The 14,735-nt window shown below is 50.1% G+C and overlaps 4 protein-coding genes across 4 annotated transcripts; 2 read left to right on the top strand and 2 right to left on the bottom strand.

The window, feature by feature from the left end:
- Positions 1-251: 251 nt before the first annotated feature.
- Positions 252-2,023, bottom strand: BU24DRAFT_418678 (mitochondrial carrier). Its single transcript, XM_033527029.1, has 7 exons — positions 1,947-2,023; positions 1,844-1,866; positions 1,761-1,771; positions 1,662-1,691; positions 1,506-1,592; positions 1,356-1,412; positions 252-1,285 (listed from the first exon to the last, which is right to left on the bottom strand). Exons 1-7 carry the CDS (start codon positions 1,993-1,995, stop codon positions 637-639), a joined length of 906 nt encoding a protein of 301 aa, XP_033387414.1. The 5' UTR covers positions 1,996-2,023; the 3' UTR covers positions 252-636.
- Positions 2,024-3,129: 1,106 nt separating this feature from the next.
- Positions 3,130-5,141, top strand: BU24DRAFT_111950 (uncharacterized protein). Its single transcript, XM_033520805.1, has 2 exons — positions 3,130-4,878; positions 4,928-5,141. The coding sequence occupies exons 1-2, from the start codon at positions 3,337-3,339 to the stop codon at positions 5,054-5,056; spliced, it is 1,671 nt and encodes a 556-aa protein (XP_033387413.1). The 5' UTR covers positions 3,130-3,336; the 3' UTR covers positions 5,057-5,141.
- A 4,581-nt stretch (positions 5,142-9,722) lies between these two features.
- BU24DRAFT_385884 (CBF-domain-containing protein) lies at positions 9,723-12,720 on the bottom strand. Its single transcript, XM_033524893.1, has 2 exons — positions 12,516-12,720; positions 9,723-12,465 (listed from the first exon to the last, which is right to left on the bottom strand). The coding sequence occupies exons 1-2, from the start codon at positions 12,651-12,653 to the stop codon at positions 9,934-9,936; spliced, it is 2,670 nt and encodes an 889-aa protein (XP_033387412.1). The 5' UTR covers positions 12,654-12,720; the 3' UTR covers positions 9,723-9,933.
- A 140-nt stretch (positions 12,721-12,860) lies between these two features.
- On the top strand, positions 12,861-14,619 carry BU24DRAFT_418673 (anthranilate phosphoribosyltransferas-like protein; the record flags this gene model as incomplete). The annotated part of the gene is made up of 2 exons (XM_033527028.1): positions 12,861-13,414; positions 13,526-14,619. Coding segments are annotated over exons 1-2 (1,262 nt in total), but the record flags the coding sequence as incomplete, so codon positions are not given.
- Between the last annotated feature and the right edge of the window lie 116 nt (positions 14,620-14,735).

Genomic DNA, 14,735 nt, shown 5'->3' with positions numbered 1-14,735 from the left:
CCACTTTTCTTTTTCCTTACGAACACGTATTCCCATTGTTCTTCTTTTTCTCTTTTTGGCGACATAGTAGTAGTAGCGGTGGTGGTGTCGTATCCACGATGTTTACCCAGCTTTCGAAGTGCAAGGTGGGAGTGGGGTTGGAAGTACACCTGTGTAGTTAGTGGTCGGTGTTATAGTAGTAGTTAATGTCTGAAGAAAGAGGAATCTTGAGGTTCTGATTGTGCTGCGTGTGTGATAGCCCGTGTGATGTCTGGTGGTGATTGTGGACCAAAGAACGGAGGAAGAAGAAACAGAATGTTATTTGTATGTACAGTGAAACACGGTCTACTACGACAACCCATGATAAGTCAGTCCTTCGCATCGGTGTATTGCAACCACATTCCCTATGTCTACATTGTCGTCCAGGGAGATTCTTTGATTGGCTTGGACTGCACTGACTGCTTCATCGGTTGGGATATTTTTGGAGAATTGGGGCCGATCGTGTGTTGCGCTCAATTGCTTTCATGACGCGAGTCCTCCAGCAAGCATGGTGTGTGTATAACGGGTCCCTCATTACATTTCCTCACGTGGTGCTCTCGATTGCTGGTTGTAAAGTTCTGAGAAGGTATCTTAATTTTCTTTTTGCATTTGATCGATCTAGTTCTCGCGAATCTTGCGGAAGAAGTCCATGACGCCGGTGAAGACGACGAGGAGGATACCACCTCCGGGACCGAGCCTGAGGACCTTGGGGAGGAAACCCTTGTAGAGAGCGGCGAAACCCTCCTCCTTCATGACCGTGCCGAGACCGGGCCAGGCCCAGTTGTACTTGGGGGTGACGCCAGCGACCTTGGGAGTGTTCTGGATGCGGGACTTGACGACGTCCATGGGGGTGTTGAGGATGGTTCCCACGGTTCCACCGATGGCACCGCTGATGAGGTCGTTTGTGATTTGGCCCTTCTTGTCGGACGCCTTGGGAAGCAGGCTGCGGACCTGGAAGATGCAGCCAAAGTAACCGGCGTTCCAGAGGATGTGACGCCACATGGTCGACTCGAGACCCTGGTACAGGGTGAGGGGACCCTCGTTCTTAACGATCTTGAGGAAGCAGTCCACCATTCCGGTGTATCGGTGCGCTTGTGCCTTGTCCTGTAGGCGAATCTTGATGAGCTCGAAGGGGACGACAACGAAGGACTCGGTGGCTCCGGCCGTGGCACCAGTGAGGACCGAGAGCGATTGGTTCATCGTGGGCTGGTTGAATTGCTTGCGGTAGAAGGCGCCCCAGGAGTCGTTGGCGGCGAACTTGGTAGCTCTGTTGTCGTTGTCGTATGTTTTAGCTCCCAGGATCGGAATTGAGGATGGTCCATGGAGCGTTTACTGACCTCTTGGGGGCTTCCATGAGAATGGGCGCAGAGATACCACGGTACAACCTTGAGAATCTGGAGAAGCGGGTTGTGTCAGCTCCGTCTGCTCTCCGTCTTGCTGTCGTTCATGTCGCTTGGTGACATGAATCGCGCGCACGAGGAACGTACCCCTCGTTCTTGATGATCTTCCTGAAGCAATCCACCATGCCATTGTAGGCTTCCTCACCAGCGGCGCCCTTTCCAGTCTGGAGTTGTCTGTTGGAATATAGTTAAGAACTGTGACCCAATTGTTTTTGTTTTTCTCGAGGGCTCTTCAGCGCTTACACTCGGGTCTTGACGACGTCCAGCGGGTACCTATGTGAGGAAACAATTGTTAGCGCAAGGTGAAATGGTTGGCATCGATTTCGGAATTGGCGCTCTTACATGATCAGAATCTTTGCGCAAACAGTATGTTAGCATTTTGGGAATCTTTTCATAATTGCCCTTCTAAATCTGGCGCAACTTACTTCCGAGACACCAGCCACGGCACCTAGAGATCTTTTTGTCAGCACACGAGCACGCGCACAAAAGCTTCGGAGCAAGTCAGAGCAGTGCAATTGAGTCACGTACCGGCCGCGAACTGGTAAACGAAGGGGAGGGGCTTCTGGTCGGTAGCCATTGTGACGGATGGAGCTTGAAGAGAAGAGAAGGAGAGGAGTGGAGGGTGTGGAGAGTGGAAGGAGGAAGAGAGAGAGAAGAAGTAAGTAAGTAAGTGTGGATGAGGGAAGAAAGTGGGAGGGAGCTTGTGTTCGGCTGGCACCACCCAACACCCACCACAGAGTTACGGCACCCGCACCGCACCCAGTCCAGTCCACGTACCAAACGCCGTACACGACCGCCGAAGACCTGGGGAAACCCTCCTTCGTCTCCTCAGTCTCCTCAGTCTCCTCAGTCACACGGTCCGTGTTATTGGTTGGCTGATCCGATCGGTGGTGGGTGGGGGTCTAAGCTTGACCTGACCCTGGGCTGTTCTTCAATAATTATTTACTTTTTTTATTATTTTATTCTCTCTTCTTCCGGTTCATCTTTGGTGTCTACACAACAAGTATCTATGTACACAGTATGTAATTGTGCATCTAGAGTCCGGCAGAATGGAAGTCGGACCCTACACACAGTACCTCTTTCCAACCTGCAAGGAATCCAGATCCCGACTATTCGCGATCAGCCGAGGAAATTCGAACCAATTCGGGCAGAAAGTCACAAAAGCCACGAAAGTCTTGATTTCATATGGGCTTGGTGCTATGTACTGTGCATTATGAATTTTTCACGGAGTCGGTTGATCGTCTAAAAGAAAAGGGAAAAGAAAGAAGAAAAGGATTTCTGCTTATCTCAAGTCGTGGTAGGTAATTCCGATGTATAAAAGTTGACATTTTCGGCAACGGGACGGGATTGGTCCAAGGCCGACGTCGGAGCAAGGGAGGCAGGAACAAGCGACAAGACACGTGACTGACAACACGTGATTTCAATGTAACCGCGCGCTTCAGTTAATCGATTGGATCACGTCGACGACGCGTCTTCCTGGTGTAGCAACTGTTGGTTACTGTTGGCCATTATCATCACCAACACTCCTCACTCTACATTCAGCACTCACCACAAGCCTACCATTCAAACCTCCACTCCCACTTTCGACGCGACACGACTCGATATATAGATATAGACATACGAACAACAATGCATCCTTATGCCAAATTCAACGCGCCAAAAGTCCTTTTTTGATCAAGATCCGAATAAAAAGGTGTGCATTCCGCTATATGTCTATTTGTCTACACACATACATACATCATATCACTTTTCAATACTAGCGACCTATTCTTTAACTATCCTACTAATGTGTTCCCCCTTCTAGCCCTTCCGAGGTCAATGGAATCGTTCACGCAATGCCGCCGGCCCTCCCTTGAACAACAACAACAGCTACGACCCCGCCCCTCCCCCGCGACAGGTCGTGTCTGGTCCACCCATAATGCCCTCATCGCAAACGCGCAGGAAAATCAAAGGCTTTGCATTTAGTCACGGCGCGCCGTCTTCGCAGGAACTCAGGAAAAGGGAAGCGGAAAGGGCGAGGCGGAAAGCGGAGGAGCGGACTGGACAATCCGACCACCAGCCGCAAAACACCACCACCACGCATATGAACATAGCGCTTGTCGCGAGCCAGGACAAAGAGAACATGTCGATGCCTTCGAAAGCAAAAGAAACACCCAAGACTGCCCGGATGGTCCAGATTGCAGAGAGCAAAACCTCGATAACCCCGAGACTCGAAAAATCCAACACTTGTCCCTTCCCTTCAACGCCAGCCACTCGATTACCTTTAGCAGACCTGATAGGCAATGCAGACGATACAAACAGACGCCTCCCACAACCGGTCCAATCTCCGGACGAACAACTGTGCTGGCGGGGGTCGCAGCCTGTCAACACCCCCCAACCGCGAAGGAAACGGAAGCGCGCTAGAAGCTCGTCACCCGTCGGTGGCTCGCAGGATGAGGTTCAATTCCCGGCCATAACTACAGACTTGGACACACCGCAGGCGGACCCCGCAGCGGAGCTGTGGAATCGCTACACAAGTACCAAGGGAACCCCCTCAACGAAGAAGGGAGTGGCGTTTGCTCACCTACTGAATGATCCTTCGCCACGGTCATCCGCGGATGCCGGCAGTGTCAGTGGGCTTCGAAGATGGACCAGTTGCGGTGCAGAATTTCCAACATCCGCCACGAAACGAAGACAACCTCCAGGGGCATTCCGCGCAAAGAAGGATGATGGCGAAGATGTCTTCAGTGCTCCAAGTTCAGATGGGGTTTTCAAACCACCACCAAAAAAGTCAAGACTGGCCGGCATGCTGGAGGAAATGTCTCAATCTGTCGCAAGGCCATCGCCAAGGATCGCAACATCTGACATTCCTTCGAGCTCTTCACCTTTACCAGATAATATCGATCGCCGCGCCCATCCGTCTTCTCCACTTCAATGCCACGCCCAAGACGATTGCGTAGCCTCGGAGACGCTAAGAGTACACGAGGAGCCACCAAAACAGGAGGAAGTCATCGCAAATCCTGAGCAGTCCTTCTCTGCTTCGTCAGACGATTTTGGTGATGACGATTTTGACGCCGAAATGGTTGAAGCTTTGGATATATCACAGAGGGTAGAAGAAAGCGCGCACCATGACCTTCCTTCTCCATCACGCCAACAAGGACAACTACCACCCAGAATCCCTCAACCAAACCTCCCTGCACCAGCATCGGAAATCAGTGATGATGAGTTCGGACTTGATGACGATGATCTTTGCGCTGCGGATTTCGAACAGGTGGCTTCCTTGTATGATGCTAGACCTGTATTAGCTACGCAAGACGCTGAGCATGCAAATGAAGTAGCATCGCGTGGGCAGGAGAATACTGGCCCAGCCGAGGTCATTGTACTTGACGGTGGCGACGATGAGGACTTTGGCGACGATGACATTGATGCGGACGATTTTGAAGAGGCGGTACAGATCGCAACCCAGTCAGCCGCAAATAATGTATGTAATCCTCGAATATTACCGTTTTCATGAATACTGAAGCCAAAAGAGCCAGCATGACGCCAGAGCCATTCAGCGCTACAAAATTACCCGTGTCGATGAAGGCTCATACATAAACGAGCATGGCTATCAGATGCCCGAAAAGGTAAGCACAGTCCGCATGCCGTTGTCATGTTAAACACTTACGGGACCAGCTTGTTCTTGTCGAAGAAGAGAAGACTAAGCTCTTTAAATTGATCAACCTCCGCCAATCGTGGTATCAAACGCCCTGCACAAAGGGATCGTATGTCCACATTATAGGCACTTTCTCTTCGACAGGTCAATGTCTCATTGATGACCATCAGAACATGCTCATTCTTCATCCGGATCATCTCATATCTGCCACGGTGGTTGCTGACTCCTTCACTTGCCTGCGACGCGCCGTACTCCAGGATCGCATCAAGGCGACAAGCAGAGCAAACGAGCCAATGCTTTATGGAACTCTGCTTCACGAACTCTTCCAAGAAGCGTTGAAGGTGAACCGTTGGGACACCCCGTTTCTCCTCGAAACCATCGACGGACTACTCCCTTCTAAGTTCGAGACCATCCTGGAGACCAATCTGACCTGCGAGCATATCAAAGAGCACATGAGTAGTAAATTGCCAGAGCTACAGGCTTGGGCTGAAGTCTTCATTCGTGTGCAACCTAGAGTAAGTAAAAGATGTGTCCCATACAACGAAAATCAAGCTAACCGCCATGAAGCCCGATGCTGTCGTGCGCCAGCGAAATGGTCGACAAGCCGTCATGTCCATTAACAAGTTGCTCGACGTTGAAGAGCATGTCTGGTCGCCGATGTATGGTCTGAAAGGTAACATAGATGCGACAGTGCAAGTCACCATGCAGGACGAAGAGGGCGAGCGCACACTTATGGTGCCCTTCGAAGTGAAAACCGGCAAGAACTCTTCGAATCCCAATCATGTTGCACAAACAGCTTTGTATAACCTGCTGCTATCCAATCGCTATGGTATGTATTCGTTTTCGCACGTAACGCAGAGAACAATAACTGACCAAATCAGATGTGGAAGTCGCGTATGGCATATTGTATTACCTCGAGACGTCTGACATCAGTCGCATTGCCACCATGCGAAACGAAATCATACATATGATTATAAAACGTAACGAGCTAGCATGTTACGTTCGCGATCGCATAGAACTACCTCCTATGCTTAAGGAGGATTTCAAATGTGGCAAATGCTACGCGCAAGAATCATGTTTCTTGTACAATAAATTAGTTGAAGACGGAGATGGTGAACTTCTCAACAAGAAGGCAAAAGATAGATACGACGAGCTGGTTGCGCCTCTTAAGCCATCAGATGCAGAGTTCATGCAAAAGTGGGACACACTCCTCACCAAAGAAGAATCCGATATGATGAAGTTCAGGAGAGAGCTATGGACCATGCTCAGCGAAGAAAGAGAAAAGCTCGGTCGTTGTTTCTCAAATGTCATCCTCGAACCCGGCTCTGGGCATGAAGAGAAAAACGGACAGAAGATCAATCGATACCGGTACACCTTCGTCAAGCAGATGCCGAAACCTGGGTTCTCTTTTACAGAGTCACAGCTCATTATCGGAGAGCCTGTTGTCGTATCGGACGAAAAGGGCCACTTCGCGCTCGCCAATGGCTATGTCACCAATGTGTCGAAGCGACGCATCACAGTTGCAGTCGACAGGCGCCTCCACAACGCTCGAACGAAGTTACCTGGCTTCAATTCCCAGACGAACCAAACTTTCGCGGGAATCATGGAGGTCTCTAAGGAAGGCGAACCTAATGCGGCTCTGGTAGACGACGATGAGCCCATACTGTATCGATTGGATAAGGATGAGTTCAGCAATGGTATGGCTGCTGCTCGTAACAACTTGATTCAGATCATGGACAACGGCGTCTTCCGAGCGCGCGATCTCCGCTCCTTGATTATTGACGGCCGAGCCCCTGAGTTCCGTCCAGCATCAACAGTATCACTTCCATCTCTCCCGTCAGGATCCACGGTGAACGATGATCAAAAAGCCGCGATTTCGAAGGTCATGTCTGCCAAAGAGTACGCGCTTGTGTTGGGAATGCCTGGCACAGGCAAGACTACCACTATTGCACACATCATACGATCACTAGTGGCCAAAGGAAAGAGTGTTCTTTTGACATCTTACACCCATACAGCGGTAGACAACATTCTACTAAAGATCCGCGACGACGAGATTGGTATCCTCCGTTTAGGATCGGCTGCAAAAGTGCACCCCGAGGTACGCCAATTCGCTACATTGGCTGCCGAGCCCAAGGAGAGCCTAGAAGAACTCGAAAAGTCCTGGATGGAGCCCCCGGTTGTCGCAACTACTTGTCTGACCATCGGCCATCCGCTGTTCAACCGCCGTGTTTTCGACTACTGCATTGTAGATGAAGCCTCGCAGATCACTTTGCCAGTATGCCTAGGTCCAATCCGTATGGCAAGGACATTCATTCTCGTGGGAGACCATCACCAACTGCCCCCTCTAGTCCAGAACAAGGAGGCAAGCGAAGGTGGTCTCGACATATCGCTGTTCAAAAAGCTATGTGAAGCTTGGCCGGAAGCTGTTGTCAATCTTGAGCATCAGTATCGCATGTGTGCTGATATCATGCTTCTCTCCAATACCTTCATCTACAACGGTCTTCTCAAGTGTGGTACACCAGCCGTCGCTTCACGTCAGCTCGAACTTCCTAACCCTACTGGACTTGCCGCCCATCATAACAAACTTCTCCCATCCCGCAAACCCCCAACAGAACCTACTTGTGCTGGTCCAGAATCCCCAACGTGCTGGCTCCGTCATGCACTTAACCCTGGCCAACCAGTCGTTTTCATAAATACCGATCCAATCTCTGGTTTCCTTGAATCACAATCGGGAAGTCGCATCAACAATACCCTCGAAGCCCGCCTCGTAACCCATCTCACCGTCGCTCTCCTATCCATGGGCATCTCAGCAACCGAGATTGGCGTCATAGCCTTCTATCGCTCCCAACTCGCGCTTCTCCGCCAGTCCCTCTCCGCCGCGCACACATACACACAAAGCAGCGAACTCGCAGCACCGGCAGTCGGCTCCGGCGCCGCGGGGGTCGAACTCCACACCGCGGACAAGTTCCAAGGACGCGACAAAGAAGTCGTCATCGTATCCTGCGTGCGATCCAACGAGAACGGCGTGGTGGGCGACCTGCTAAAGGATAGCAGGAGAGTCAACGTCGCGCTCACGCGGGCACGGTCAAAGCTCGTCATCCTCGGCAGCGAGAAGACGCTTTCGAGCAACGAGCTGCTCAAGGACTTGATCAGCCTCTGCCGCGACAAGAACTGGACGCTGGATCTCACCCAGGACATGGTGGACGGACATGTCTTCGATGAGGGCATCACGCAGACTGCTGGCGGCATCTTCACCAGCAAGTCATCTTACGCCACTGCTGCCGCAACACCGCAACGAAAACGTACACGTACATCGCCCACCCCGAGTCCAACGAAACAGAAGGACAAATACGACACCCCCACCAATAGCAGCAGCAACAAAAGACCTGCACTGGGAGACGTTACGACAGGAAGCAAACCCAACATCAGTGCAAATGGCACCACCATCAAACCTTCCGGTCCCTCTCGGACAAAAGTCCCAGCCAAAGTGTGCCGAGCAGGCAAGAGAGGCGTGCTGGACAGTCGACCCATCCTTAGAGACGTGTTCAACGGCGCTATGTGACCATCTCCATACACCCCCCACCTCCCCAACTAGTTCCTACATCATCATCTATCGTCCTTTTTTTGAATACACAAAACGCACACACACGCACCCCGGGTGAGGCGTCCTCTCTTTAGCATAGCGTGCGCGGTTTTTTATGAGTCTTGCTCGGGGCTCCTTTTTGGGGGATAGAAACTTCGGCTCATGGAATGATATGGGAGGGAAACGGGAACGGGAAAAGAGGGGAGATGATATCATATGTAGTGTAAAAATCAAGAGTTCGTTCGACGTTCATGTGGTGAGCTTATGGTATGTGATGTGTGCTGTGCTGAGATAACATGACATAGGACGAGATAAGATGATTCAATATCATGTGAGGTGAAATGCCCCAAGAAAGACAGCTATACTGAGTGTGAGATGGGTTATGGATGTAGGACTGGTTATGATGCGAATCTGAGTGGTTTTGTAGCTCTTCTTACTGGAAACCATGCAAAGTATTCCTCGGTAGTAGACCTAGGATTATTTTCAGATTGTGTTCGACTCTCCGAAGCCAGTGCCACGCTTGTGTAGGAGATGACTCCTCTGTTGGTTCCTCTTCTCTCAAGATTGTCAGGGAACGCAAATAGCGCAAATGGGCGAAGGCTCCATCACCTAAACACCTTGTGAAATTAAGGATTTCATCATCATTTTGAGTGTCAAGAGTGATTTGGCGGTAAAGATGGTGAACTGCAACGTTGTGCCAATGTCTCGATGTCAAGCAAAGCGCCATCAGGTCGCGTTTGAGACCGATCTAGGTAAGAACTTAGTGGCTGTAATAAATGTTCAAGCGTGCCATTACGTAGTCAAGGATTCCGAGTTCCACCTCTGCTGGGAAATAGTTGTCGGCCATCAGTCAGGGATCTTGAGTTGAAGTGTTTTGGCTGTCGGTCCGGAGTGAAGTGAAGTGGAATTGAAGGTAGATGAAAGCTATCGATCTCAAATGAAGTGGAGTTGAATGGAAGGTGGATGAAAACTGCCGTTTTGGGATGACGTGAAGTTGAAGGGAAGATGGTTGGAACCTGATTAAGAAAGACTGCGGTTCTGGCAAGCGCGTGCCCGACTCAAAATGGTAATGTGCAACGGATATGAACTCACGAATGCTTCGGGACTACTTCGTTGAATCTAATGACATTTTGACGCACTGGTCTGAATTTTCAATACATACCACTCGGCATGATTCTTGAGAAGGCAGATCCGAGTACAAAAGTGGGGGATATCTACAGTGAAAGCGGAAAATAATTATACCTGTTGGGATGCATATCAAAGTGCTACACCCAATGCTCGTAACGCCTGTGATACATTTACTCGCTATCATCATCTCCAAGCAGTTTGGCATAGTCTTCTGCGGAGGCGAAAGTGGGGAGATGCTTGAGCTTCCTCTTTTTCTTGCCCCGCTTGTCATCTCCATCTTTGTCTTCTTGTTTCCTGGACTTTGGTGGTGGATGGTCCTCAATGTCCGTGTCGTCATTCAAGTCGAAATCGGCCGGGAGCTCATCATCGCTGCCAACGAATGCTTCGTCATCGTCCAAGTCGAACGCTTCATCGTCCATATCAGCATCATCCTTCTGTGGCTCCGTACCAGCGTCATCGTCATCGCTTCCTAGATTAAGCTCTACACCAGCATCCATGCCTCCATCGGCCTCGTCGTCGTCGCTCATGTCGAAGTCACTGAAACCTGCATCGTCATCGTCATCGTCACCCTCAACGTCAGGCCGGCTATTGACAAGTGCCTTCCAAATTTCGTCCTCCCCACTCTCGCTCTCATCGTCCTCGTCCTTCTTCTTCTTCTTATCCTTCTTTGTGAGCTGCTTCGCCTTGCCAGCCTTCTCGAAGTAGGCATGGAAGAAGGCTTCATCGACACGCACATCGTCCGCCTTCTTCTTCCAGAAAGCTTCTGAATTGACCGAGTCATGGAGTCTGTCGCCGTTGCGTGTAGTGATCAGGTAATCAGCGGCCTTCGAAGTGCCCGACATGGGCTGCATGATCGATGTGCCGTGATCCCTAGCCTTCACCTTGGCATTGCGGAAGGAGAATTTGTCGAGGAAGTTCATGAGAGTATATATCGTTGGATCGGGCTTTTCTTTGATAGGTTCTTGGTTGAGCAATTTGGATGCAAGAACGTTGACCGAAGGATGATAATGCGCCTGCAATGGAAGCAACTCCCAAAGACACGATAGATCGGCATGGGAATGCTCGGGGTCTCGCTTGCGAGGATCATAGCCGGTGTGTTTTCCCTTCTCGGTATCCTTAGTCTTGGATGACTCTTCTGTTCCCTCCTCATCGTGCTCTTCGCCAGCATCGGATGCATTATCCTCCGGAGTTGAAAGCATGAACTTCAAGGTAGGGAACGTAGTAATCAGCTCGTTTATGAGATACAACACACCGCAGATGAATGGCGGTTCGTGCAAATGGATAATCTGCAGCAGGCGCTTGACAAACGCTTGAACGCGCTTGATGCTCACGTCTGCCTTGAGTGAACGGTAAAGGAGATTGAGGTACAGAATCTGTTTTGATGTTGTAATGAGGCGCGGATCCAAAAGCGATTCGTAAAGTGTGCGGTAGAAACGATCTGTGGAATAGTGCTTCGTGACAGATATTTGCTGGATGAGCATCATTGCTTGAATACTGGTGTTGAAGTTTGACGAGTGAGTGACTTCGAAGATGGTATTCAGCTGGACCTCGAAATTTGCATCATCGGTTTTGGCGAACGGAAACGCTCGGTTGACCCCAGTCAAGACGCCAGCAATCAACTTCTCTCGCATCTCATCCTCGACCTTGTAGGCTTGGGTGGCAAGTTTAAGAGCCTTCTTTTTGGCCATCTTACCGGGTTTCCCCCCGCCTCCCTGTACAAGGCCGTCTTTGTTGAGCTTCTTCTCCTGATGCTCTCTTTCTTTCTCCTTCTTCAAAAGACTCACAAACAAACTGAAGTATATCTTAAGGAGCTTGTCCGCAATTTCCTGCTCTTTCATACTCAACACCGTCAGGTTGAGTGTGATTATTCCGTAATACTTGGCATGCGAGCTTTGGTGAGGCTTGAACAAAAGGTCCGATTCAATTGAATCAATGATGACACCTTTCATGAGTGGATGACTCTCCTGGAGCTTCAAAAGAAGATGCGACGCCTTCGAAGCAACCTTTTTCTCCTTATCGCCCAGCTTGGTGATGAGCAACCGGAGCAAATTTTCTTCTTGTTCAGGCTTTTCCTTCAGGAGTTCCCATATCATGGTCAAGGCGCGGCTTCGAGAGTATTGTACTTCGTCGTTGCACCAGAATTCGATGATGCGAAGCATTTCGAAGTATTGCTTCTTCAGCCAGTCCTCATAAGCCCAGGCGATCAAGTGAATGTCCTGGATGTCACCCGGGAGGTTGTCGCCGGCTTTCCAATTCGCAGCTTTCCCCTGCAAAGCACTCAAAAGGGCAGGCTGTCGTGCAAAGGCCTTGAGCTTTCGATCCGGTGGAAGTACCACACCCTGACCCATGAGATCTTTCAAGGCAGACAGCGCCATCAAAGCAGCGTTCCTACTCTTCTTCTGAGAAAGACCAAGTAACTGCTGGAAAGCCTTCATTGTATGCAACGGCGACTCTTGAACAAGGAGTGTGAGAGCCGAGACTTTATCCTCCATGGTTCCCGATGCCATGATAGTTGACATGAACTTATGCGACGAGTCCTTAGACTTATGCGATTCAGTATAGGTGGTCGCCTCAGCTTGGAGAAGAGAATCTGCGTATTCGTGTATGGCGTCGATGACTGTTCGAGACGGAATCGCAGGGTTGTCTTTTGAAGGCAGCTCCGGTAGCTTGACGGCGTGCCATTCTGGCTGCGGAGTGAAGATCTACCAATGTTAGCGACATCATTCATACTCAGAGGGTTGCGCGATCATACCAGCGTAGCCACCTTGCCCTTCTCATCTCCATCTTTCCTCTTATCAAACTTCTCTTTCCTCCGACTCAACCCGCCCTTCTCCGGCGATGACTTCGTAAAGCCATCTTTGGTTTCGGCATGGGTTCGCTTCTTACCCATTTGACGTCAAATGTGCGCGTGTTGATTTCCCTTCAAGACCCGTCAGAGGGAAATTCTCTGACTTGGCATGTTCTTGAGATGCGACTCTCTGGCGTAGTTGAAAATTGGACATCGCGGCTGACGGAAAAGGGTTGTTCCGATGGTCCAAGCTCCTGCCGATCTCGGTGTAGCGGAGTGAAATGCAGCTTCAATTAGCAGAATGGGAATTGACAGGCCGGAGGTGAGTCAACTGCGTTACAATAGTCCATTGGGTATTGGCAAAATCATAAATACCCGTATAAAGTTTATCCCGATTATCCACCCCTCTTCGCCTTTCTTTACTTACAGGATTCGGAAAACGCTACGTTTCTCAACAACCTGTATGTTTCAATAGAAATACCTAACTTAAGAGTCCATTGAATACGCACAACACCAGGCTTCGAAAAATGGCTTCAACTCCGCCTTCTAAAAATTCCAAGGAGGACTCCAAGGTCTCCATTACGCCTCTCTTGAAGCGGCTTTGGAACGAAAACAACGGTCCAACACCCGATGCTGAAGAAATCGCGGCGGCCCTTGGTCTGATCTTTGATAATAAACTATCAGAGGTTCAAACAGGAGCACTGCTGACTTGCCTCCATTTTACGGAGCGCGATCGACAAGCAGATGTGCTATCCAGTTGTGCGCGAGTCATGCGAAAATTTGCAAGGAGAATCGACTACGATGCCTTGTCCGGAGTCATCAATGGACGAGGACGAAAGGAAGGCGGGTACAAGGGAGGAATCGTAAGTACCATCTCAGCACTATGTTTTAATCGTCTGGATGCAAATGAAGCTGTCCTGCAAAACTACTCGTATCATGCTGTGAACATCTTCGATTTACTGATCCTTTGTTAGTGTGACATTGTTGGTACGGGTGGGGATTCTCACAACACCTTCAACATATCAACAACGTCGAGTATTCTTGCTTCTTCGCTTTTGCTGATCGGAAAGCATGGCAATCGGGCATCCACATCAAAATCCGGCTCTGCAGATGTCTTGGCGTGTGCGCCGCCAATAGCACCCAAAATCGAAGCTGTAACACCCACCAGCTTAATCGAAGTCTACGAGTCTACCAACTATGCATTCTTCTTTGCACCGGTTTTTCATCCAGGAGGCCGCCACGCCGCGAGCATTCGCAAGCAGCTCGGCTGGCGCACCATCTTCAATCTGCTCGGACCCCTTGCGAACCCTCTCCATGATTGTGTCGAAGGGAGAGTGGTCGGTGTTGCACGGCAAGCAATTGGTCCCGATTTTGCAGAATCCTTCCGTCAATCCGGCGTCAGAAAGGGCATGGTCGTATGCGGTGACGAAGAACTCGACGAATTGAGCTGTGCTGGCCCTACGCATTGTTGGCGCCTGCTTGAGAATTCTTCCACAGGCGAGGTGGACATCAACTACTTCACGTTGACTCCTGAAGATTTTGGCTTGCCCCGTCATCAACTGAGCGAAGTTTCACCTGGACAATCTCCCGAGCAGAATGCGGAAATTCTTATGAACCTGGTTCGTGGAAAGTTGAGCCCTGACGACCCGATCCTTCATTTTGTGTTGATCAACACTGCCGCTTTGCTGGTTACGTCAGGGATTTGCGATGCTGACACTAGTGATATGGGACATGGTGACGATGGAGCTGTTATAAAGGAAGTAGGTCCTGGCGGAGGACGCTGGAAGGAAGGAGTCCGGCGTGCGCGATGGGCAATCTCTAGCGGTGAGGCATATAGACAATGGGAGGCGTTTGTCGAAGTCACGAACAGGATTGATGAGAAAACCAAAAAAGCAGCTGAATAGAAAGCTCAAAAAGAAGCTCAAGAGAAAGCTCAAAAAGAAGCTCAAGAGAAAGGCTCAAAAGGAAAGCCGCAAAGAGGAACATGTTAGAAGCTGACTACTCTGATGGATTCTGTTATACATATCGATGGAGATATTGAAATTTGGGATACCCTATCTGCAAGCGCTTGTGTGTTTTATTACCTTGGTGACCATGTGTGTGCCTCTTCGGGGTAAAGGCTTCATTTCGAGCCTATGATGCCCAGGGCATGTGAAAGTTGTGGAAGCGGTTGAACGACATCTT

This window comes from Aaosphaeria arxii (assembly GCF_010015735.1).
Source record: "Aaosphaeria arxii CBS 175.79 unplaced genomic scaffold BU24scaffold_2, whole genome shotgun sequence".
Classification (NCBI taxonomy): domain Eukaryota; kingdom Fungi; phylum Ascomycota; class Dothideomycetes; order Pleosporales; genus Aaosphaeria; species Aaosphaeria arxii.
The sequence above is the reverse complement of the archived record's forward strand: the minus strand, read 5'-3'. Positions and strand labels throughout refer to the sequence as shown.

Coding starts and splice junctions, on each gene's coding strand:
- BU24DRAFT_111950 (XM_033520805.1), top strand. CDS start 3,337: ATGCCCTCATCGCAAACGCGCAGGAAAATCAAAGGCTTTGCATTTAGT. Junction 4,879..4,927: donor CCCAGTCAGCCGCAAATAAT/GTATGTAATCCT, acceptor TGAAGCCAAAAG/AGCCAGCATGACGCCAGAGC.
- BU24DRAFT_418678 (XM_033527029.1), bottom strand. CDS start 1,995: ATGGCTACCGACCAGAAGCCCCTCCCCTTCGTTTACCAGTTCGCGGCC. Junction 1,867..1,946: donor CGTTTACCAGTTCGCGGCCG/GTACGTGACTCA, acceptor AAAGATCTCTAG/GTGCCGTGGCTGGTGTCTCG. Junction 1,413..1,505: donor AAGATCATCAAGAACGAGGG/GTACGTTCCTCG, acceptor CCGCTTCTCCAG/ATTCTCAAGGTTGTACCGTG.
- BU24DRAFT_385884 (XM_033524893.1), bottom strand. CDS start 12,653: ATGGGTAAGAAGCGAACCCATGCCGAAACCAAAGATGGCTTTACGAAG. Junction 12,466..12,515: donor AGGGCAAGGTGGCTACGCTG/GTATGATCGCGC, acceptor TAACATTGGTAG/ATCTTCACTCCGCAGCCAGA.